The sequence below is a fragment of the Teleopsis dalmanni genome, chromosome 2, assembly GCF_002237135.1.
Source record: "Teleopsis dalmanni isolate 2A chromosome 2, ASM223713v2, whole genome shotgun sequence".
Lineage (NCBI taxonomy): Eukaryota > Metazoa > Arthropoda > Insecta > Diptera > Diopsidae > Teleopsis > Teleopsis dalmanni.
Genome location: NC_051847.1, coordinates 213,803,451 through 213,829,895, shown reverse-complemented (window position 1 = coordinate 213,829,895; position 26,445 = coordinate 213,803,451). Strand labels below are relative to the sequence as shown.

General features: G+C 27.8%; 1 protein-coding gene across 19 annotated transcripts in view; it reads right to left on the bottom strand.

Moving 5' to 3' along the window:
- The window catches only part of LOC119683759 (titin), a 109,006-nt gene that overhangs the window by 34,520 nt on the left and 48,041 nt on the right, over window positions 1–26,445 (bottom strand). For all 19 annotated transcript variants that reach the window (XM_038097619.1, XM_038097600.1, XM_038097603.1 and 16 more), the window contains exon 2: window positions 19,080–19,181. In XM_038097619.1, coding sequence (XP_037953547.1) covers window positions 19,080–19,170 — 91 coding nt within the window. In that variant the 5' untranslated portion in view covers window positions 19,171–19,181. The remainder of the gene's footprint in view (window positions 1–19,079; window positions 19,182–26,445) is intronic.

The following is a 26,445-nucleotide window of genomic DNA, read 5'->3' as shown; positions in this document are numbered from 1 at the left end:
ATAAAATATTAAATTGCTTTATTAAGTAAAACTTTGTACTTAGCGAAATAAATATAGTTTAAAAGTTTGTTGTACGAATAAAATATATATTGTACTGGTTAGAGTACTGTGATATTTATTCAGTCCTTAGACGTATTTCTTCAAATAAAAATATACAACTAAAAACTTCAGATGCACTAACAAGCAATGTTTATGCTGATATTTATAGGTATAACATATCATAAATATAATCGAATACTTTAAGACACTCTATTATTTTCAATAAATTTATATAGAATCTATAGAATTTTTATTATGTATAACAATCAGTAGAGTTTCGTTATTTACCATATAATGTGAGTGTTAAAATGTTATGAATTCTTTTATACTTTCTGAACTAATACGTCTGGAGGCAAACCCAAATATAGGTGTTCAAAAAATAAGCTCTTTAATCAAGCGTACATGTTCGTTTTTAAACTATTGGTTTACATGACCGGTTGTGTTATATAAAAATGGTGCTTACGCCGTCTGTTGTAATTCCTTAACTAATGAGTCTGGCGGGAGTCTTAAATATAGGTCTTTAAACTATAATACACTCCTATATCAACTGTTACTGCAGTACCTGATACTGGTATGATACTGGTATCAGGTACTGCACATGAGATAGCTCTACTATCACTAGAATCAACTAATCATTGTACTTTCTACTTTCTGAATACAACAGTCTTTAATCTTCATTATTTTTATTACAACCTATACAGATCTTACAATTGCCGGTTATCTACAGTATTGTATAAATTGACATTATTTTAAATTGAAAAAAAATGCATAACTCTGTGGTTCCATAATAAACCGTATAAAATCTTTTTAATTAAATCTAAAATGTTAATACAAACATATTGTATATACTTATAGACTTTTATTATGAATAAATCTTACATCGATTACACCCTGGGGGCTATAATCATTTTATAAAAAGCTATTGCACTTCTATCGTAATTCTATCTATTATTAATGTCAGAAATGATATGCGCTCTAATGAATAATAAATAAAATAAAAGCTTATCTAAATTCATTTAATACTTAATAAACAACCACTGAAAGGTGCTTAATTAATTTTAATAAATTGGAAGCCTCTTATGAGCAGCTCATTGACTTAATCTGTTTCTTTCGTGATTATACTGGCCATACATCGTACCTCGTACATCGTATATTGAATCATTGAATCATTGAACCTTTCAATTTAGACTGAAACTAGTTTAAGAAATACGAGTGTCTAAAATCGTAAAATCGTATAAAGTTATTGATGAAGACAGCTTGTTCAAAATTAGAATATCTGTCTAATAATTCAACAGCTTATCAAGTGCGAATTAAGAAGTATCGAAGACGTTTGCGTGTTCTACAGTTCTGTTTTTCTCACAGTACTGGTTTGTAGTACGATAAAATCAATAGCATTCAGTAGTTCCAAAACTAGATTTTCTAGGTTAGTTAAAAATAAATTAAACTTAACACCTAAAAATAAATAATAAAAACACATCATAAAAATAGAAATTAATAAAATTTTAAGATCAATATTTAACATAAGAAGACATTTCATACGATTTGCGGTTGTTAGCAATCAGTAGATACGTAATTGATACGGTGAGCACGAGCTTATCTTTAATAAAATTCCTTTCCGCTGCCATCCTTAATTGGATGCATTATAAAATATATGTACTATCAAAAAAAAAAAACAAAAACAAAATAAATTTATATGAAAAACTAATAATACCACTTGCTTGAGCATAAATTTTGTTGTCATTTGGCGTGTGGCAACGGTAAATATTTGCAATATTTATCAAACTTCGTACTGGACAGAGAAACAGAGAAATTCCAAGGTACCATAACCCGCTACCAAGGTAAATAGTAATACGTACGAGTATGGTTTGTATGAGCACTAAATATCAAATGTCATCAATTCTAACCTATATGGCATGCTATAGATGCGAGATGCTCCTATGTATGCAGACAAAAACCGGGCTTAGGCTTGCGTTTGCGTTCTAATGGAGTTTTGTTGTTGTACTTGTTGCTCTTACATATGTATCTGCTGATGTTGTGCAAATAGAAATGTTGTAGAAAGTTTAGTTCTGAAATTTTTTTTTTGTTTCTGTTTTTTGTTTTTTTGTTTTTTTTTGGATAGGCAGAAGCAGATATCAAACTAGTAAAGTAACAAACGACGATTTCAATGACATTTTTCTAACTACGAATACAAGAATCGTATGAAATGTTGTGATCGTTCATAAATATTTCTTGTGCAAACATGCTTTATGTGTGTAATTTGGTTAACAGCATAAATAAACGTTTATATGTAAGTGCATATCTTCAATGTGTATCTTATGGGCATATCAGAAATTTGTATCTGTTGGCGTTACTTAGCTTAATTGTGTGCCCCTTTGGTTATTCATTAGATACAGTTTGATTGAATTTTTTTTTTCATGCATATAAGTGAGTTGGTATTTGTTGGTATCTGGTTTCAATAAGAAAATAAATAAGTAAAGTTTTGAATTGAATTTTTTAAGTTGAAACTAATTCTAAGTGATTCGGATTAAAAAGTGAACTCAAATAATTGATATGCTACCATATACTGCACAATTTGTTGAGTTAATTTGAAAATAATATTTTTTTTTCAAAACGTTTAAGTTTTTTATTAAATCTTGTTTATACTGTAAATGTAAATGATTTATATTTTTTATTTTAATACTTGTCTCTCAAACAACATCTCATTTTTTATTTAAAACGTTATATGGCCTATGGCGTCTGTTAAATTAGTCTTTCCAAAAATGACACATAAATGAATATCTGCAAAATATGTTAGAAGATAGCACACGCAAACGTTTTGTCAAATATTGACCATTGACCAAGAATGTGTGGAATTTAATGCTAACAAAAATACAACAAACTTTATCATCCAATCGCCTAAGAACTTTTGCCATTTTAGTGTTCCATGCATAAAACTCCTTTTTAGTTAGTTTGCCGTATTTTGGTTCCTTCTTTTCGAAGTGCATGCTGCCGATTTCTCTCTCGTTGAACATGTAGAAAACAAAGATGTCATGATCTTAGAGGTTAAGCATATGTGTATTTTGTTTAATAGTTTTGTGAAAAGGAAACCTGAAATAAACTTCCACTACCTTAACAAGTAACAAGTGTGTGCTTTTACTGTAAACTCACTACCAAAAATATACTATAAGAAATATAAACTGCCAATATATCAGTAAACGATAATGGAAAGTACCAAATCTGGCAGTAGTTAGAATAGTTAGAATTTAAATAGGAAAAAAATGAAAAATAATATTAGCAGAAAATTGTTTGTTAGTTTTAATGTACGGCTACGAGTATACTACACAGTTTTTATTTAACCACTAATTAATTAGAAAATTACGTTAAAAATTGATTTGGTCAAATCAATACAGCAATAGTGCATTAGAAGTACTAACATTGAACATTAGTGAAAAAAAAATTAAAAGTGAAAATTCTTAATTAATTTTAATTCCTCTCAATGTACTTAACTCTTCTCAGCTTATACTAGATATTAAATTTTGCAATATGCAGCTGTGTAGTGATTAGTTATTTTTAACCTATAAGTTCATTGCATTATCCCATACAGAGTAAGAAAAACTTATAAACTTATAACTTTTTATATAGTTGGATGCGGTTCTCATTGTTAGTATTTCCAAGTATTAGTATTTCTATTAGAGATTATGTACAAGTAATAAAAAAAATCCCATAAAATTGTTAAGTCTTTAGCCTGTTAATTATCAGAACGAGTAAATCATTTAAGTTAGTATTAAAAGCCACTCACCTATTTTGATTCTAAAAGAATCTAAATTTTAGCCGCTAATGACACGAATTTAGTTGTGAGTTAATTTAAACTTTTCGTTTTTAGGTTCTCTATAGTGTCTAGTGGGTTAATGTGCCGCATCATTAAAGTGAACCATGTGTAATTAGGACATAACTTTCTCAGATTTCGTTTTTTTGGGACTTTGTATGAAGTTATTGAGATCCACAAAAAAAAAATTAATCACAAGAAAGCTTTCTAATCAAAGTGTTTAGGAAAATGCATAAATATGACTTTTTTTAGAGAAAAAAAAGTAATAATTTTTTTTTTCTTTAAGCTAAAATCATTTAATATGCTGTTAAGTTTATTTGGTCTTGCCTAAAACGTGTATCTGTTAAATACTATTTATCATAAATCTTCACAAAAACATTCTTTAGGTGTTTACCAAAAATTTCTTGCCTAAGATAGGCAAGGCAATTTTTATTCACAATTTTTATGCAAGTCTGGAAAAAAACTTGAAGAACGACACCGATTAGTCAATTGATGGTCAATTGGATTTATGCAAATTTCGCTCTTCTACGATGGTGTGGTCAGTGGCCACCAAGTGCGCGTTTTGTTGCCAATTTGTCAATATGGGCATTAATAATTTATTATTTTAGCCAAAACATTGTCGTTCCTTATTAATGCTAAATAAAAACTAAAAACAAATATGTTTTATGTGTGAAAATGTATAAATTTTTAAATAAAAATGCGAAAACATGATAAATAAAGGAGCGTTGGCGTTCGTGACAGCGAAACTAGTGTATAGCTATATATAGTATTTTATAATTTTATATTATTAACTATTTGTAAATATATTCCTTTTTGTTGTGGTGACTTGCAGGTTTCTTTCTCTTCTATATTAACATTGATTGCTTATCATGTTTTTATTAATATTGCATTTTTTTACTCATTTCTTTTTTGATGGATTATGTTTATTTCATTATACCCACAATATTCACATTATGATGAATTGGTGTATATTAAGTTCGTCAAGATGTTTGTGACATATTGATATATTCTATAAGGTACTGATGTACAAAAAAGGAAAAAAAATTTTACGAAAGATTTTTCACAAGTTTGATAAAGATGATCAAATAAAAATGAAAAAAAGATCTACCACAATTACTAGACTCATAGATACATTGGCATATTAGATATCAGAAGTATATTTAATAGAATAAAGGTTGTTATATGAATCATGTTACACTGTATCGCGTTAAATATTGAAAATATATTCCCCTTACTCTTTGACACGACTTTTTCGTGTCTTGAATCCAAAGAATCATCTCTCCATATATGTCTCTTTATGTAATATCGCGCTGCACATGAAGATTATATTCTTCCCGCGATACGATTTTTTTGGTTCTTAAAGCAAAAAATCATATCGACAAAACCAATATCACAGAAATTAGCCTGTTTAAGATCTTGAAAATTTTATTAAAAACTTTGATAATTTTTTTTTTACGGTCTTATTGGTCAATGGTTAAATAACAAACTTTTCAAAAAATTTTTATTTTTTTTTAATGATTTTTTTCAACCGATATTATGACTATAATCTATAGTCATCATCAGGGTACTATAAAATGTTAATACAATGTAACAAAAAAACAATTATAAAATACATTAACATCGACACATGAATTATATATATGTATATAGAAAACAATTATACAATACTATGACAATAGATATAAAAATGGCATATATAGGAAAGATATATTTATTCTCTTCCGCATTTGTTGAAGATGTTTTTAAATACCTGAGCACAGTGTTGTACGTCAGCTTTAGAGTTGAGTTTAGTGTCACTAGGAGTTTGGAGAATGTATAGCATTTCCAAAAATTTTGCAAATCCGATATTTGCAAACACATCAGTCTTTTTTGTTATTTAAAAAACTATACTATTATTTTTATGGATTAAAAATAATTTATTTCATACATATATTAATATTAAATTTTATTATTTTATATAAATTAATTAATAAATTTATGATATATATAAAATTTTTAGCCAGCTAGAAATTCACAAAGTCAGGCTCTGAGAAGACTTTTCAAAGTACCACGGTACATTAGTACGAATGACATCCTCAGGGACCTCAAGACTGAACTCATCAAAAAATACATAAAGGATAGAGCCCTGAAATTAGTTGCGAAAATTGACAAACTTACCAACACCGCGTTATCAATTCTCAAAATGGTTACAGACTTATCGGGGAAGTATGCAGAGCTGTGGTCAATTATTGCTTACTCTGATGAAGTGATAAACAATAATTCAGTCAAGGCGTAAAGAGGGGTTTTGAAAGTACCTTGAGTTAAAAAAAGAATAAAAGTGCTCAAGTGCACTAGCTCAAAGAATTTTAACATAATAATAAAAATTTTTTAAATTATTATTAAAGGGGCAAAAATGTGGGAAGAAAGAATTATTTTTATGGATTTAAAATTCATATTTTCCAAAATTACTGTCTTTGATTGCCTATTAGTTACAGAATAATTTGGATTAAGTTTACCCATGCGATATAACAATAATACGTAAGTTAAGCGTTTAGTTACTATGACCAAAAATACAAAAAAATTAAAAGAATACCGACTTACATTAAAAGTGGATTGACCTCTTGAAAATTGAAAAGAAAAGAAAGAAAAAATTTTTTACCAAAAAAAAAAAAGAAGAAATAATAAATGGATTTTCCAAAAATTAATAACCACTTCATTTTGCAGGTCATACTTTGACTTACATTTGAGACTACAAAAGTCACAACAAAAAAAGTATCTCTTCAAAAAAAGTATCTCTTCAAAAAAAAAAAGTATCGCGAGCGTAGACCGGAAAAGAAGCCGCCAAAGCTGTGCGCACGTTTGAACTCAACTGCAGTCAAAGCAATTTAATTTAATTTGTGTTTTATATTTCATAACTACAAGTACAAAAATTAAGTTGAAGTAAATTATTTCAGCGATTTAAAGGAGATATATATAACAAAAGTGCCTACACCGCGCAGCTTCAGGCGTTTTACATACGCGCATAACATAATGAAGTTATTTTGGTCGGAGCGCGCTGATCTTTATCTTTATCGAGTCCCATTTCTGGTACAAGTGCAAGGAACTGTGGCATGCGCATTGTACTTGAAGATACTTAAATGTTTCATGGGAAATTAAAATTAATTTCATTAACAATGAGAGTAGCAGAGAGTAGCAGGTAACCCAAGCAGATAATAAATAAAGATATAAATTTCTTATAACGGTTGTATAGGCTAAGCGTAAAGAAAAGCGCACAAAACCTGTTACACATCTTAAGCTCAAAAATTACTTAATTTAAACACAAATATTTTCGTAATATCATAAAAAAATAAAAGATAATATTGCATATTATTTATATGGGAGTATATGTATGTGCAGTCGTATATAAAAGTTATATCAGAGCATTTTTTTACCTTGACAATGAAATTCGTATTTATAATTCACATTGACTGTTGTAGTCTGTTGTAGTCCGTATCTTGCATTTTGTGTTGGTGCGCTTGTGTATCTGCGCTCATAATTCATTCGACCGTACACTTGTTAGTTAATAAATTGTTTTGGGTGGCAACCGCAAAACTTAAAGATTGTTTTATTAATACCCATACCCATACCCGTACCCGTACCCATACCCGTACATATACGTTTTTGTGTATTTGAATACATTGGAATATAAATTTGTTTATGAAGTTTGTTAGTGGGTCTGTAGTATCAACTATAGATACGAGTACGTTACTGACAGGCATTCAAGCAAAAAACTCGGGCAAATGTCGTGCTTTGCTTATTAGACCGGCCAACCAACCGGCCGGCTGCTTACTTAAAACCGTTGTCTTGCCGTTGTCGGCCGATTTATGTGCGATGTTTATAATATACAATACCCACATCTATAGATACATATTTTTTGTAGATACACTTTTTGCAAACAATTTTGTGATTGTTATGATTATTGTATTATTATTGTTAGCATTGTTACTCTTATTATTGTCTTTTGGTGGGTTTTTGTTTTTGTATTTTTACAGGGAGGCGTTAGTTTTTGCTAATGTCGGTACCGTTGAGGTTTTTGAACTTTGTTGTTTTCATTTCAAATTTTATTTTCTTAAATTTTTAATTTTTAATTTACTGTCTACTGCCAAAAAACAGTTCACATATTTGCAAGTTGATCATTTTGTATTAATAAAATTGCTAAATTAAATTATTTAATCGATTTCTCAAAGCGATAATAATTAAAAAACGTTCAAAAGCTATACAGCGTTTTTATGACTTCGTTTACGTTAAAATTTAATAATGAAAGAAATTGGGATTGGAGTTGATTTGCGATCTTTTGTATTGAAGAATTGATCAAATCACAAATTATTATTTTTATGGTTCATCGAACTTTGATGTATGAGAATATTTGGTCATTTAAAAAATATTAATTAAGTTACTCGTATAATTTATAATCAGTTTAGCTTAATATTTTGATTATTAATTCAGAAAATTCTCATCGGATGATCATATTTTAAATATTTTATAGCAGAAACTAGAGACACATTATTAATGTAATTTAAGGGATAGATAATAAGAATTTATCTTATAAAGAGGTTAGCATAATAAACAGTTCCAATTAGAATAATATGTTCTAGTTTTTATATTGAAAGAGAAGAATGAGTACAAAAATAATTCAAACAATTATCGTCCTTAATTAATATATCAACGGCGAAATCCTTTTAATGCTATTCAACTTGTTTATAGCCTCGCTAAAATCGTTTAAAAACTCAAGAACTAATTACAAAATAATAATATTAAGATATAGTTAATATTAATATATAGTATATGATATGTAGCCAAAATGTTACTGGTATTGCATTTGAAATCGGTTGCCCTAAAGTTTTTAAACCAATGAATGTATTTTATATGTCCAATAATATATTTATTAATATTATTCAAGTGAAAAATTGTTCATAATGCAATTCGAAATTATTCAGGATGTCCTGTTCTAACTTTGTTCTAATTAGACATTCTGGTCATATGTATTTCAAAGTATCATAAGTTAAGTGTATAGTAAATGGTGTGGCTATACTTTTGGTAAAGATCATAATATTTTGGTTGTGATGAAGTATTGTGGTTAGATTCGTTTCAGGTTCTTGTGAGTAAAGGATATTGCATAATGGTATGATTATAACATAATCCATATCTAATATATAACCCAAACAGACAGGATTTCTTTTAATGTTAACTTTTTCTGGACGAGAGTGACGCGTCTTAATGACGAAAAGAAACTATTTAAAAATTGACAGTAATCGAATAGTAAAGAAAAGACAAGAACAAACATTTAGTTATTTATTTAGTTATTTATTGAAATTTGGCTGACTATACAACGCTATTTCGAGTATTACCAAGTACTCATTATCAGCGGCCTTGTAGGAAATATTCGAATTTCTTTTCAATTAGTTTATAGTTCGTACATAATTTATTTGGATAGCAAATTCCAAGAAAGAATTTTTATTTCAAGATTGTAGTATTATGAAATAATATAAGTCAGTAATATAAGTCCTGCCTGGATATTACTAGAACTATGCCCAGCAATTTCTATAGTTTATCCAAGGATTGTACATCAAAATAGTCAAAACACTAAATCTAAAAATATAAGTAAAATATTATTAAAAAATAGGATAAAATGCTTTCCATTAATTTTGTTACACTCAAACCCAAATTAAATAACATAAAACCGTTTAGAATATTTCCAAATATCCATTATCAGTGGTCTTTAGAAACATCTATTGGTTTAGTTGTACGTGTGTTATTTTTAAAACTGCAAGTGTAAAGAATTGTACCCTATCTAATTTGCATCGGGGACTTGCGTGCTAATACATTAAGCCTAAGTACACTTCATTAACATTATTCAAATTAATAGTACTATTAATTGTGCTTGATATGTTATTAATTAGAACTAACGCATAAACTACAGCTGTACAAATTAATTTATTCTTTGTAAATTATTATTTTTTTCGAACTACAAAAGTATTTAATATAAAATAGATTTTGCACAGTTACTTTTCTTAATATTATAAAAACCAATTAAAATTCTATATATTGTTTCTAACTATATTATTATTGTTTAGTAAGGTGTGCGGTATTCTTTGCTAAGATGGGGTAGTTAGGTGTGGGTAATTTAAACAGGCTTACCATGTTAAGAGCTATATCTATATAGACTCTATATAGACTATATAGACTCCAATGTCCTTAGCGATATTTGTTGGAAGTTAAATTAAGAGATTGTGGGTTAATTTAGAATAAGATATCACATATGTAGCACAATAAATATTATTCATCACAAATCTTTAGCCAAGATATGATTTACTGCTGTTCTAATTTGACACAGATATTGACAAAGTATTTATAAATCTTAATACATGTGGTTATCTTTAAAGTTTCATTGAACTTTAAAATGTATAACTATATGTAATAGAATCCAATTGCGCGGTGTTAATATAAAAACCCAATAATTAACAACTTCCGGACTTATGTAAATGAAAAGAACAAATTATTGTATATGAAAGAAAAAAATACGTATAGAAAAGTACTTAAAATAAATTTTGGTATAAATAGCAACAAAAATGTAAAAAAAAATCCGTAATGCGTTTGTAATTGCTACAATGTATCAATAAGTGGAGTTTCAATTTTTGAGGTTCGTGTCGGCGACTCAAAAAGTTCTCGGAAAAGCGCTAGCCACAGAGATGTAAGTATAATTAAATAAAGTGCTAAGAAACCAAAAAAAAAAAATATTTAAGTGAAGAAAATTTAATACTTGTAAATGTAATTAAAATTAAATTAAATATAAAGATAGTATACTAGCGTATAGTAACAGAAGATAAGTTAATTAAGAGAAACTCCAAAAGCAAAAAAATAATTTATGTGTATCCTCAGGCAAGACGGGCTTGTAATATAAACCTTTTGCTTTAGCACTTAAACTAGAACGATAAGTTAATTATGAACCATTCTCATAACTCAATATTGAGCAATGATGATGATTTTCATAATTTATAGTTTTTTCACTTTCAAATTTATTATTATTATTTTTTTATTATTTTTAAGATTTGCAATTAAGCAAGCATTTGATTACTTTGCTAAAGTTAAGAAGAATTGGGAAAGAAGTGTATACATTGAGAACATTTGAAGAAGCAATGATGTATGAAAATTCTAGAAGACGCGCATGCTTGAGTTGATTTAGAAAATATACTCAGCCTCCGAACTTAATGGTAAGCTCATCAAATGACATCAAATATTGCGTTTACGCATAAGCAAACAAAGTCAAGTGGGGCTTAGCAAAGTGCTTAAGAAAGGAATATCCAAAAAATCATAACAACATAATATAAAATATATGAAAAATAGTAGAAAATAATAATAATTCTGTTAAGTAATTTTGGTTAAATTTATTATTTTTTGCTATATTTTTTCTATGAAATTTCGTGCTTCACTGGCAAAGTTCATTCGCCTTATTTGGACTTAAAAACTTATAAGACTTCTTACTTAAATATTTTAATACCACTATTCTATACGCTGGAAATCTTAAGATAGATTGAAAATATGGAGGAAAAAATTTTTTGTGTATATAAGGAAGCTTAAATTTGTGTATTTTGTTTACAAATTATTTTTTTTTGTATGTAGGTGCGCCAATTTAAGCTACACAGCGGAAAAGCAAATATTGGCAAAGCATTTTGCCATAAATCAAACCTAAAAACTAACTGCATGGAACCATAAACTATATATATCTTTTACAAAATCAAGTTAGTAAACACCTGTTGGCTGCCAAAATAAACGGATAAAGTATTTTAAGTAGAGACTACAGCATAAGCAGCAGAGTTGTTCTGCATAATGATCCTCATCAATAAAACAAGCGTTGTTAGCTCAATTGATTGATGAAAACGCCCCTTCAAAACAGCGCTGATACACACTCTATTATGCGAGTAGAAGCTTTAACGACAAGAAGATGTAAACTACTTCTAATAATAATAGTAATAATAAAGTTTAATACAGAACGATAATAACAATAATGATAAAAATACCAAGTAGTGGCAGTAAACAGCGACTAGCAGTTAGTAGTTAGCAGTTAGCAGTTTGCCACGACGTTCATAAGTACGCTTAACAGCAAATTTTTATCTGTAGTTGAGTTTGCACTACGCTCCATTATGGATCATGCCATTTCATAGCAACTGAGTGCTTGCTTCAATCATTATAAAATTATAATCTGCCGCAGCTACTGAAGCTGTGCGATGTTATGGCACTTTTTTTGTTTTATGTTTTATTTTTGTTATGGCATTAGGCGACTTGAGATGCCATGGCGTTCAGTAGTTTAATTTGCTATTATAATAAAAAAAACTGTACAAAATTAAAAAAAAATAAGTACCAAAAACTATGAAGTAGCGCTTAACAAAACAACAAAAAAAAAAAAAAGATAGATAAATAAATAAACTGACCTATGTGTAACAAGCTGCAGTCTTTGAAGTAACTTACTTTATTTTATTTTGGGGATTGTTTTTAAGCTGCTGTTTGTTGAATTTGTTGAAGCTGGTAATCAAAAGATAGTTGGACGGTCGGCTTTAACTTTGGCAGTTATTATTTTGCTGAAGCATGGAAGAAGTAACAAAAAATTTGTTTTGGGTACGTACTATCATGACTTTGACCTTGAGCTTGATTTTTTATGGTAACTTCAGTACTGTATAAGCGTGAGCTCGCGGACGCAGACGCGAATGCCAGTTTGAGCCTCACTTTGAGCTTGAACTTGACACTTTAATAACAAGCTCTTTGCATGTGAAAAGGTTTTCACAGCATAATTCAAGGAAGCCACAGCAAGTTGCATACGAATTTATAAAATTTTAAGTTATTGTATCTAAAATTGCATTGTTTATTTTTCAATAATAATTTACATTTTGCTTTGCTTTGAATTGTTTCTTTTTAACTTGTCTTTATTAATTGCTTATTATTTTTATAAAAAATTATGCGTTAATAATATTATAAAAGAGATCATTAAACTATTTTAAGGTTATTTAAATTAAAGTAAAGCAAATTCATTAAACTATTAAATAGCTAAAAAACCAATAAAAATTGCCAAAAATTTACTTTAATGAATTTTTTAGTATTTTGAATTGATTGATTTATGTGCGTGAGAAATTTTATTTAATGAATTAATATATTTTTTTTGAAATTTAAAAAACAATTCAAAAATCCAAATATATGAAGATAGATAGAAAGAGTCTACCTGATCGAAACTTTTTGCTTAAAAAATTCAGAGGACTTATAATAATTCTGAACATAACATCGAAGGTATTGGGTCAAGGGGTAATCCAGAAAGTAAGTCTGCTTAAAGAGTACTTAAAAATCTACTTGTTATCTGCTATTTTGTTAATTTGTTATTGTGTAAAATTAAAAAAATTTAAGAGATTTGCTAGCATTGAATAGAAAATTGGAATTAACTGAGATCCTTACAAAGAAATATATTTTATTGTGAAGTCTCTAAGCACAAATTGAAGCCTCCTTACCCATTACCCTTCCTTTAAGAAACGCAAAGGGCTTAAGACTATTCCCATATTTTAATAAAATCGAAGATGCTTTTGAACGAGAAATCTTGCAATTGATCTTGAAATCCTCAGAAAGTGAGTTTTAAATGTAAAGATATGTTGTGTTAATTTTATTAAAGTAAGTAAAATATTTTTTCAAGTAAAAGTGAATTCATGAAAAACTACAATCCATATATATATTTGTGCATATATATATATAAATATATATATTTATATATTATTATATATATTATATTATATTACATATTATATTTATATTATATTTAATATAATATATATTAACTATATATAAAATATATTTATATATATTTATATAATGCAATGTATTGGAATATAACATATACAAATTCATTTTAATTGAAATGTTTAATGACTATATACCATATATTCTTGAGTGCTCTATACATATGTAGAGCACTTCATGGGAATCAATCCCATGAGCTTGAACACTTGACTTACGGTTATTTATGTATGACGCGATTTCTTAATTTGATTGCAATATATATATATATAGTATTTCAAATAAAAAATTTTTTTAAGTGCTTAAATTTAAATTTTTATATATCAAAAAGCTTTATGTGTAAAATTTCAAATTAGTTTTAAATTGTTTATTTTATTATTATATATTTTATTTATATGCCATAATTTCTTTTGGTTTTTGGAAGTTTTTAATAAATTATTTTTATTTATATTCTCTTTTCGAAACGGACTTTCCCATAATTTAACTTACTATATTAGTTTGTATGACTAATTAAATTGTTTGCCATTTTAATTTTAAATTATTTAATTTAAACATTTTTATTTTTGGTTTAATGCACAGCTTGAGTTGTTATTTTGTTATCTTTTTTTGTTATTAAATAAATATTTTTTATGAAGATTGATGTGCTGATGAGACAGACACATTAATGATGTTCAAATGAAGTAGTGATTTAATTTATATTTTTGTTTAAAATAAAAATTTTTATCTAATATATGTTGTTATATTTAGTTTTAAATCTTTTTGCTAATATTCTTTTAGTTAAATATTCTTAAAACGTAAGAGAAAAAGTTACTATATAGAGTCTTTTGTGTTTTTCTATTTGGATTGGATATTTTAATTGTTGCCTTAGTGTTTAAATAAATTATTAAATAAATTTTTATGTTTTGTATAAACTAATTTCTTTCGAGTCCTAGTACTTGCAGTCTTAAAAAAAAATAATTATTTACGAATAATTAAATACAAGAATATTTCCAAGATCACTGATGATGGGTGTTTGGCAATACTCGAAACAGCATTTTGGGCAGCCAAAAATTCAATTAATTAAAATAATATAAAAAATAAAATTTTTGTTGTTGTAGTTCACTACTATTCGAAAAAACCTCTTTATAAACTTAATTTGCAAAAAAAATGGGCATGCACTGCAGTCATAACTACGTTAGCAAGTCATTACAAATATTAACTCATAAAGAGGGTTCTCTAATACTAAGCTAAACATAAGCTATGCTTATGCTAACTAAAACCACAAATTGTGATTATTATTACCTTCTTGTTAGTATCTGTAATACATAATCTATATACAGAAAAAAAGGTATGTGTTTGAAGCCTACGTAATACTCGTACTTATTACTCGTACTTAAAAGTTATTTGTTAGTTACATTTGCACTTGGTTGGAAATGGTAAAAGAAGTTGGATCTTTTTTTCAGATTTTTTTAAAGAAAGGCGCGTAAAAATTCATACACCGTTTGAATTTCATTCATGCTTACAAAATGTTTGACTTTGAGATTTTTTCTTAGTTGTGACAAAAGATTCCTTTACTCTGATATTAATGTTTGGCACTACTATAGTTAAATAACAATAAAAGTGGCTGGCGGACGAAGGTAACAAATATTGAATCTCGTAGTTTATAGACAGACACATTTGTGTTAATGAAATTTCTAAGAATTTTGTACATATTTTCCTCTTCTACATGCACTTCTTATATAAATCTTCTTGTAATTCTAGATTTACACGGTATTCGTATAAATACTCGTATGTATGTTACATGTACTTAGCAATGCTAACACCAACATCATCACTATAGTGCACTACAGGCACATATAGAAGAATGCAGTTACTCGTAAAGCAACTCATAAAATTAAAATGGGTCAACAAGTTAAGGTTTAGGGAGTTATCATATCACAAACATTGCTCTGAAGTCCGAAACATTGACATAGTCAGCAGCGTCTCTATTTTGACTACACGCCACTTTGGTGTATTGGTTACTCGCGCTGCTGTCTGACCGATATTTCAGTAAAATTGAAATTCTTTAAATACATATAAAAAAAGTACATAAAAAAGCATAGAATCATAAAATACATTACATTTTGTATCTTTTAAGTTAATGTTTAACTTTTTTCTCTATTCTTCTGAAGATTGTTTGTGTTCGATTTTTATTTACAAGTTATGCTTCGCATTTAATTTACATATATGTGAAAGTTAACACGTCAAAAACTGAGTTGACTGAGTTGACTGAATTGACTGAAATTGACTGAAATTGACTTGAAGCCGTTAGGAATTTTATTTAAAGTCTTGTTAAATTCACTGGGATATCAATTATCTAACGAAAACCTAAATGCATCTGAGGTACTGAGGTAGCTGAAGATGTTGGTGATGATTATGTTTATGGCAATGTTGCAGTTCGCATTTTATTTGAAAACAAAAATACATATTAAATTTAAAGTCGATGAATTTGTATGCGCTGGTGTGGCTTAAGAAAAATAAAAATCTATATACATGCAGTATACAGTATATACTATGTGTATATATTTATATACTCGTGAAGTTAATAGTTGCGGTATTAAAATAACAAAACTGAAATTATAAAGCCGCAAGAACTATAAAAGCTTAAAAATTGCCATTGCAAATAACTTCCTTGAGAAAAATATTGTATACGCGCATTAAAGCTGCAATAATAGATACATTCTAATAGATACATTTTCTAAGAAGTAAAAAGTTATTTTTCATTTAACTAAAATCTTGGCACTGGGGCAAAATATAGTAACTAACAGTATTAAAAAAATCAATTAAAAATTAATACGTTTTGTGTGTCCATAGATTTAATGTAGGCAGATAATTCATTATAATCAATGATATGCGGAAGGAATTGTTCGATTGATTAGTATTTCTTGAAAATAATAATGCGGTTTATGCAGTTATATTTTTATGGCATCAATAATGGAGAAGATAGATACCGAACAGATACTATATGTGCTGTCTGTAAAAATCCTCACAATGAGCGCTGCAGAGAAAGGAAAAAATTTTGATATCTGCTTTTGCGGTCAAGTGCATTTTAATATTTTTATCACAGGAATTTGAGGTAATTAATTTGATACTAAAAAGAAGTTATATTACAATATATTATGCTAAAAGCGATAATAAATTATATATATATTACTAGCAAAAATTTTCTATTTATATGGAAATCTTTTGCCCATATTATTAATTTGAAGTTGGTGTGTAAAATTCACTACCAAGGCAATACACTTTCTTAATATTGTATAAGGTTTATATACCGATGTTTTCCACAAAAGTTTTAAAGTCTAACGGCACACTTATTCGCCAATTATTATTTTATGTTGGCATAGCCATTGCTGCCGTTGATAATTTTTATTAATTTATTCTTCACTATGTTTTAATACATTTGAGTTGAATTGAGGGCTGAACACATAAATTGAACATAATTTATTGTACAAAATATAATTTCTTTCGTCGGTTTCGTTGTAGACTATATTTATACTCAAGACGAGGTAAGGAGTTGAAGGTATGTGGGAGAAGTCTTTAAAAGTAAATACAAAAATGCTGCTAAGATTTCGAGTTTAAAGAGTTCTGAATTGGGATAAATAACTTGGTTGTTCAAATTATTTAGCTAATTGTCCTCTCTCAAAGTACAGATTAATGAGCATACATCTACATTGAACGTAGTCTGCAATTTTATTAAAACGAGATGTGTGCTTTTATCTGACTTTCACTTTATAGAGAGTTTGTTTGAAAACTTAAGCCTAAAAATGCTTTAAAGTTTATTAATAAAATTAATCTATGTCCTTCTTTTTTGAACGTGGTTTATAGTTTTTTTGTAGAACGTGTCGATTGCTTTCATCTAGCACTCAATGCATAGAAAGTATGTTCGGAATTTTAAATAAAAAATATTATAAGGTTTAATCAAAACTTCGAACAAGAAATTTCACGTCATTAAAATTTCTTCTTTAACATATATATTAACCAAATCAATCAGAATTGTCGTAATAAAACTTGTAGTATTAATTTATTGATGTTTAATAAAATTTATATCCATAAGTCATTGATTGCTAACGGTTGGTTAGATGGTTGCAACTATGGAGAATTTTCTGTGGGTTAGGAAACTTTGTAATAAAATAAAGGGAATCCATTCGAATCCATGTGGCAGCAGCAACCAAATTTTATTGTTTCATTTTACTAAGCTATTTAATTCACTTCTTGCATTGCAATTACTCTCCATTTTCGCTGCAGTGCATAAATTTATTTATATTTTTGTTCTGTCATGGATTTTTATACTGCAAGGCAGCGGACTTTTGGTGCTTAAACGAATTAAAACGTATAATTGAGAATGACTGTATTTACCCCCGTAACGAATTCGGAAATAATGCGTTAAATGAAATTGCACTTATTGACCCCGGATATGGTCCGCATATAGACACAAAGGTATAGTTCGTCTGCTGGTGCATGGAAAGTCCAACAGATGAGAGTAATTTGTCACTCTGCGTTGTTTTGAAAATCGTAACAAATTTCCAACAAATAATGTGCAAAATCCAAACGAATTGTAAAAATTAGCAATAATAAAAGTAGTGAAATTTCTGATGTGGGTGTTGTGAACTCAAATATGTGCCAATGTACACATTAGGTCAATGATATTTAAAAAACAAAATACAGTAAATTCATGCATTAACGTAAATGAAACCGAGTCTGAATATCTTGAGAATGTCTATGACTGTTGAGCCAAGTGTTTACATTTTTCGCTTTTACGGCCTGAAATGTGGGTGAGTGAATATATTTAGGGTATGAAAGTAGGTTTGTTTTCAAAATTTTTACCGTTGATGATAGATTTTTTTCCTGCTATTTTATTTATTATGTGAAACCCCTGCATAGGTCAACACTAATGTCTATACTGTTTAATTTACACATAAAAATAACAAACATTGACACCCTCACATATGTCGGCTAGTCTGGATTGAATTTATGCTTGTTTAGGAAATAAAGTGTGAAGTCACCCCCACAATTTTTGTACCGTAGTTTAGGTTAAAGGTTATACAACTAAAACTACAGTAAATACCAGAAAAAAATAGTGTGATAAAAAAATCTGTAGTACGTGTTATGGTACAAAAATTCTACTGAGTGGTTGCTTTTATTGCCTAATTTTTTCCTAGCACCATTATTCTTTATAAAAAGCGAGTTTTTAAGTGAAAGTTTTCTTTTTTTTCAGATTTGGTATTAAATTATAATAAACCCACAATTATTGTCATTTTAATAGTTATAAAATACCCATATAAGTCACGCAATGCTATTGGGGGAAATAGTAAAGTATAGTAGTAGCACGTTTCTTGTCTTTTCAATTTATACTATAGTAAGTGCAAGGTAAGGCGCGTTGGTATTAACTTAATATATTTAATATATGATAACATAAAAATGTACTTACCAGCTTGTGTTAACAAGGGTAAAAATACAAGCGCCAATGTAATGGATGCTAATATTTCGAGCCCCAATGGACTCGAACGTTTTCTTGTCATTTTGTTGTGTCCTGTAAGAAAAAAAAATAAAATAAATTAGATTTATGTATTTGTTTAAATAATAATTATTTTGCAAGTACTAATATTATTCGTAATTTCTTAAATTTAAAGTAGATTTTTATTTATTGCAAAGTAATTTAAAATTAAATGATACTTTACTATAGCAATAAAAATGGTACAATATTCCAAATCAAGTACTTTTTCTTAGTAATCATAGACTTTCACATGATTACTCCATAAGAAATCGAAACCTATGCTACCTACTTAAAAAGATCGAACTGTTCGAGGTAACCGAATTTCATCTGATCTTCATTCGTATAGTGAATTATATTCTTTTTCAAAATCGAATGTGAACCTAAGTTCTTGTTTTTGTCCATCTTTTTATAGCATAAAAAACTGAATAATATAAATTTATTAAACCAAGATTGCTGGTGTTTTTTTGACAAAAAGTCACAGCTAAGACTAAAATCTCAATGAGATAGAAATATTCGAGGTGAAATACTTCCATCTGATCTTTATTCATATTGTGTGTTGGTAGGAATCTAAAGCAACAAGAAGAGAATAATCTAGACTGTAGTAAAAGAGACAAAATTGATTTTTTATCGGTAATAATAATTTTGAGAGGCTTGTATGACCTAGAATACCAATGTACTTTGAAATATCACACCAAACTTTAGTTTAAACTTGTCTTACCTATAATAATACTAAATGATAATTTTTTAATGCAAAAAAGCACTGTGACCCGAATAGATCTATAAGATGATATTCTTTGACATAATATTTATGTGAATTGCTAATAAAGTTCTTAATCAACAGAAGTTTATTAATCTATTTGTTCACAAATATTCACTAACTTCCTTAAACCGCCCATTAGATAATATAGATTATACTAAAACCTTTCTGCTATAATTTTCATTAATTTAATGTTATTTTTCAATTCCCATCATTACAAGTAATAAAATCAAAGCTCCTATCTCACTTGAGTTGTTTTTCCACATAATTTAAAATTAACACTTGCGGTTATGTTTCTACTTCAAAACCCCATAGTAAACCTCTTAGTGCTTAATGATATCATAAAAAATCGTTTACAAAAAACAATATGTTTTTTAGGCTTTAAAAACTTTATTAAAAAATCATGGCAGTACAATTGAAGAGGAAGTTTTTTTATTAAGCATTTTTTGCTGTAGTTAATCTACAACGAAAGACAAAACAATTTGAAAAATTAAACAAATGCAACAGGGGCGGTACAATGACGTTGACGTTTCTGTTGACAGTTAGCGGTAAAACCACCCTCAACCAAAAGTTAGGTCCATCTTGTACTCATTCCCGTTCTTTCTAATTTATCCAGTCTTCGTTTCTGCTCTTGGTTCTGTTTTGTTTTGTTTTGTTTAATATCATCAATTTTTCAATTGTTTGCGGAAATCACTTGTTTGCTGATTTGACAGATGTGCAATTTAAGAAAAATGCTCTAAGGGTACCTTTGACAGGAGAACGGCTGTATCGAAGCTTGTATCGAGTACGTTGTGCTGTGTATGTCAATAAAGGCATTTAACACAATTGGTTCCTTGGTTTTTTGGTGTTTGCTCATGGTTTAGGGGGAATTCAAACAGTGCAAATAAATGCAAAAAGTGTATGAAATTGAAAAACTTGGTACGAGATTATGAGGAAAGCCTTAAGTGAGGTCAAATATTAAAAATAAATATCAAACTATTTGTTGGAAATGAGCATGAAATTGTTATGTCAAAAACAAAAATTACCAAGGATTATGTTAGCTAAACGACACAAATGATGAAGTTAAGTTTGCCTTTAAATAAACAACAAATAAGTAAAAAGTCATAAACAAAGATTAAATATATTTAGTTTATTTATACGTATATGAACTTAATATTGTACAGGAAGTATACTTTTTTATATATAGCAAAATTAAATAAAATAAATAAACAAAAAATAAATAACGAAGGGATATATTCGTACATTGAAGTGTAGTGTATGTACAAAGTTTATTAGGGAGCTCACTTTATATCTACTTTATGTGAGGGTATATTCATACCTATAATAGTATTTGTTGAAAATATGTTTATAATACATAATAATAATTAAACTAACAGCATCTATTTTAATAGAGTAATGTTTCAATACAAAAGCACACAAGGGTTTAAAGCTTATGCAAAAGATGGATCCATAATGAAATAACTCAGTCACATAGAAAGTCACATATAGAAGTATACTCACAAACATTTTCAGAGTCCGTTAGTAAATTTTTTAGATTTCTGAGGAGTAGTTAAGGTCGAACTTATGAAATAGAGAGCTCACAGATTCCAAAAATATGATTTGCTAGAATATTGAATCTCTCATTTATTTATTTCTACTGTAATTGTGGAAAACAGGAAAAAAAATTGCTTGACAGCTGTTTTCTGCACAAGAACGGTTAAACACTCTAGGAACAAGATTTAAGACCATAAATCAATGGGTCTTAGAGGTTTTCTAGAATGGATGGTACAACCTAACCTAACCTATTATGAGATAAATTTTGATGTGAAGATGATATTGGAAGCTTTAAGCTAAGTCTATAGTTTTATGAACTCATGTTTATTTATTAAATTTGTAGATTGATTACTAATACTGAATGAATTTAAAAATTTTAAAAGTTAATATTTATGAACGACAGTGATTATTGTTTATATTAATATTATAATATGTTATTTAAATCTAAAAATACGAGTCCTTTGCCTAATATTGTGAATCAAATAAGATTTTAAAATGTTTGATTTATATTTTTTATCGTGTTTCCTTTGATTTGCCTATATACACAGACTGTATATTTCCTTATTAAAAAGTTTTTCAAATTCCTTACAATAAAACAGTGATATTATTATGTTAGAAACAAATTTTTTTCTTTAATCTCACTTTACTAAACTTTATGACAAAAATAAAACCCATCATCTCTCATTAAGTTGAATTTTGTCTCATTTACAGTGTCATTCACTAACTGTCAACTGCATTAATAAAACTTGTCAAAAAATAAGTATTTCTCATATATCTACTTAGCTTATTGTTGCTTCAAATTACAAATAAATTACAAATGTTGATTGTATCAGTTTATGAGAGTTGTAACGCAAACCATAAGTTACCCGCCCAAATTTGGGACATAATGCCCATATCACTACATTATATGCTAGTAGTCATATGTATAATATTTTATTACGTGTTGCTATATAAGTATATTGAGCTCTATGTGAAGTCTACCTATGACGAGGTAATGCATGTAAGCGATTTCGATGTTACCAAGAAAATGTAAAAAGTTTTTATTGCTTTATATTTCTTTAATAAACTCCCAGGAGATGCAACACGTGAACACATAAAATTATAGTTATAATATATGAGCGGGTTGTTACAGGCTTAGCATTTGGTAGATCCATAATTGGGGTGCATTTGTTTTAAGGACACTTAAAATGTTTATATATGAGCGTGTATTTGCGTGCCTAAGGTTGATGCTTATTTTTTTATTATTATGTGTGTATTTTTTTAAGAATACAAAAAGAATATAAAGTATATTTTTTGCTATTTTATGAGAATAATGCTTAAGAAACAGTTTACAGTCATTGCAAAATATTTCTTTCTAACTTTCTTGAAAATGGACACTTTTTAAATTATATCAAATTTTTAACTTAAATACTTTCTTAACTTCTCGATAAATAAATATTAGAAACTATGTTAAAAAACGATAGTTACAGTTTAGGACGTTGGATACAAAGTATTATCCCTTATTATAACCCTTATTATCATTTAGCAAAGTAATTAAGTTAAACATTGAAATTGTGCTCATTATAAACTACAAATTGAAAAATCATTTACTCTGTCACTACCGTCATGCACACCGTCAGTGTTTAACTAGCAGAAATAAGTATATAAAAATAAACAGCAGTCAAAGTACCTGCTAACAGCAATAAAAAAATTAAAGTATGTAATGTAAAATAAAAATAATAACAGCCAAAACAGCACTTTTTATTACAACGGGCCGTTATTTGTGCCCAAGTATGCTTTTATGTGTTGAGCCACTCTAACGTAAAGTGTTACCTAACAGCGCTAAAACTGAAATAAATAGAAAGGCATATAACAGCACTAAAATAAAGAAGAATAAGAAGATAGTTTGGCAAAAAAATTTTGCAGTCAATGTTTGTAAAAACATTTCTATTACTAAAATAAAATAAAATAAATCATTAATAATAAATTTCCTTGAAAATTAAAAAATTAAGTGTGCTGTATTGGAGATATGTGACAGTGTCATAATTTCGGAGATAGGGAAACTAACATACTAACAAACTGAAAAAAAAACTTTAAAAACGGTATTTATATGGTAACATGTAACGATGGATATATAATAGTTAATTGTGCATGATTATTTGTTTATTTGTGGGAAAATCAACAAATCAAACCGTTGATTAGTGAACATAAAACGATTATTTCATGGTATGTAATGCTCTAGTATTAACCAGTTGTTGCTACGCCTTGATTTGGTCAAAGAAGCTTTTACTGTGGAATCCAACAGATATTATGAGCAAAAACAAAAAAAAGAAGTTCTAAATGTGTGCAATTGAAAAGCAATGAAAAGAATTTCAATTCGTAATAAACTTAAAGCATCTAAAAGATTTTAATTTTAGTGCAGATGCCAAATAATTGCGATGAACGGTGGCTGACACATGTGCAAGATTTATTACAAAAAACGGCACAAACAATATTGGCGGGAGACCGACACATAGATATAAAGAAGCGCAATTCGCTTCGAGAAAATAATATCTTCAATTGCAGTCGCGATATAAAGAATGCAATTCTTACTTGAACCGTTAATCGATAAAATAGCAATGTGCGTTTAACAAAAAAAAAAAATAAAAAATATAAAAAAAAAATAAAATAAAAGGAAACCAAGCAAAATAATAATAATAATAAAATACAAAGTAATAAAATAGTAAAGAAGTAAAGAAGAACCACATAAACAAATTAGAAACGTACTAATACGCCATGTACGATTGATCTCTCGATCTATCAACGAATTACAACTCAGATAAGCTACGATCTGCAAGATGCACACTCTGGAAATGTGGAGAAAATGCATTAGAGAAATATGTGCTGTGTGCTGATTGCATCTGTTTAGGGTCAAACTAAGTACATTAGCACGTATTTGGTGTTTTTATGTTGTGGTGAAATATTAATAATAAACAAGAAGAAAAAAACGCAATAATAATTTGAGCAATAAAAATTCTAAAAACTTAAAGAAACCGTGCTATCAACATTATTAATATACAGATATACAGGTGTGAATATGCTACGAGTATGACTATGTCTTTTATGCTTCAACGACGACGATATACTTGAACTCATAAAAATTTTATAAAAATGTGTTTTCTTTTTATTTTTTCACATTCTAGTTAGAATTGCCGATAAAAGAAATTAAGCCATAAATGCAAAAAAGTTAATTAAAATAAATTTAGCACAACTGACCGTAAATGTACTGATCTGACAATTTCAATTTGGTTCAAAATTTAAGTGTTAAGATAAATATAAAAAATATTAAAACAAATGCAATTTTTATAAAAGATGTAGAAAAGATTAATTGAATTTTACGACACGAACAAATTTCATTTTTCAACAAATTTCCTTCCACTTTAATGGATTCAATTTTAATTCTAATATACTAATTAGAAAAAATTTCATTGCAATAACTATCTATAGTTCATCTGCACAGAAAAGAATTATGCTAATAAAAAATCAATATCATTTACTAAAATAACTATAATATATATTTAAAATGACACATTAGTTATGAATTTCTAACTTAATTATACACGTATCGAATAAAGTCTTTCGCTTCGCAAACGCAAGTAGTCAGTGCTCAAGTAAGCATGAATATACCATATAAATTAAAATTAACAACATTAAAAATTAAACTAATAGCACTAAAAGAGTAGAAAAAAGCCAAAAAAAAATAAACAGAACAACATTAAATAACATAAATTTATAAAAAATATTATTAAGAGTTACAAGCATTGGTACATTTATAAACTATTGTACATGTTTTTGAAACGTTATTAAATAATATAAAACTAGAATCAATTGTTTTATAAAGAGCACTCGAACTAATAAAATTGTCCTTTAAGTTATATGTACATGTAAATACAACCATGTAAATGTTGTAACCACATCATAATTAAATTTTATGTACTCTATTTTTAAACATTATTATGTTCTTAAGTATGAAGTAGTAATCCTTAAATATCGTAACCGCTTGTAATACTATCAACTAAATAGATTTTTAAAACTAACACCAAACCGTGAAGTGCTGTTTGACGTGAAGGAACCATTTATGTCACTATAAAATCTTAGTACTGATATATCTGAAGCTTCGCCATAGCATCAATATAAATAAATTTTAAAATTAGTTAAAAAAACTCAAAATCAGTCTTAATATGATATAAGAACATAATTAATTTATGTTGTATTGAATTTATCAATGATATGAAGAGATTATAGATATGTAACTAAAAGTCTTACTTCTAAAATATCTAAAACCTTGTTTGTCATATAGCATATAGCATTAATTCAAATAAGTTTTAAATCAGTCAAAAAGTATAACTTATAAGTATAGTATCAATAACTATATATAATAGCATATATAACTATAACTATATATAAGTATAGCATCAATCTTAATATGAATTAAGAAATTAATTTATCTTACTTGAACTTTGTCGAAAGAAATCTAAACTAAACAAAGTAAGAATTTATGAAGTTAAATGTACAGTACGAATAGTAAGAAATTGTGGAGTATAAATTCTGTTACTTTTTCTATTCTGTTAATTCGAAGCTCAAGTAATTTATTTATTATCGAAAGGAGTAAATTTCTTGTTCCAGCTTTAACTTAATCTTACACCTTTCATTCTCAATTAAAACTAATGAAAAGTGCTTAAATTAAACAAAAACTGTAACTAATTGTAAGAACCAATCGATATTCATTACAGTTTAATTTTTCACGAATAAACTACTCGTATCTAAGAAATTTTTCATTTTCCCAGCATACTTAAACCACACAATTGCCAAATAAAAAGAAAAACCAAGAAAAAGACTAATATATTTTAAGTCGAATAAATGGCATGCTGACACATACCAAGAACTTAATATAACAGATAACATAAAAGGAAGAAAAAGTGCTTTAACATAGCGCAAACCCTGAAAGTGTAGTATACACTTTACAGCCTCTATTTTGGGATCAAAATTGAC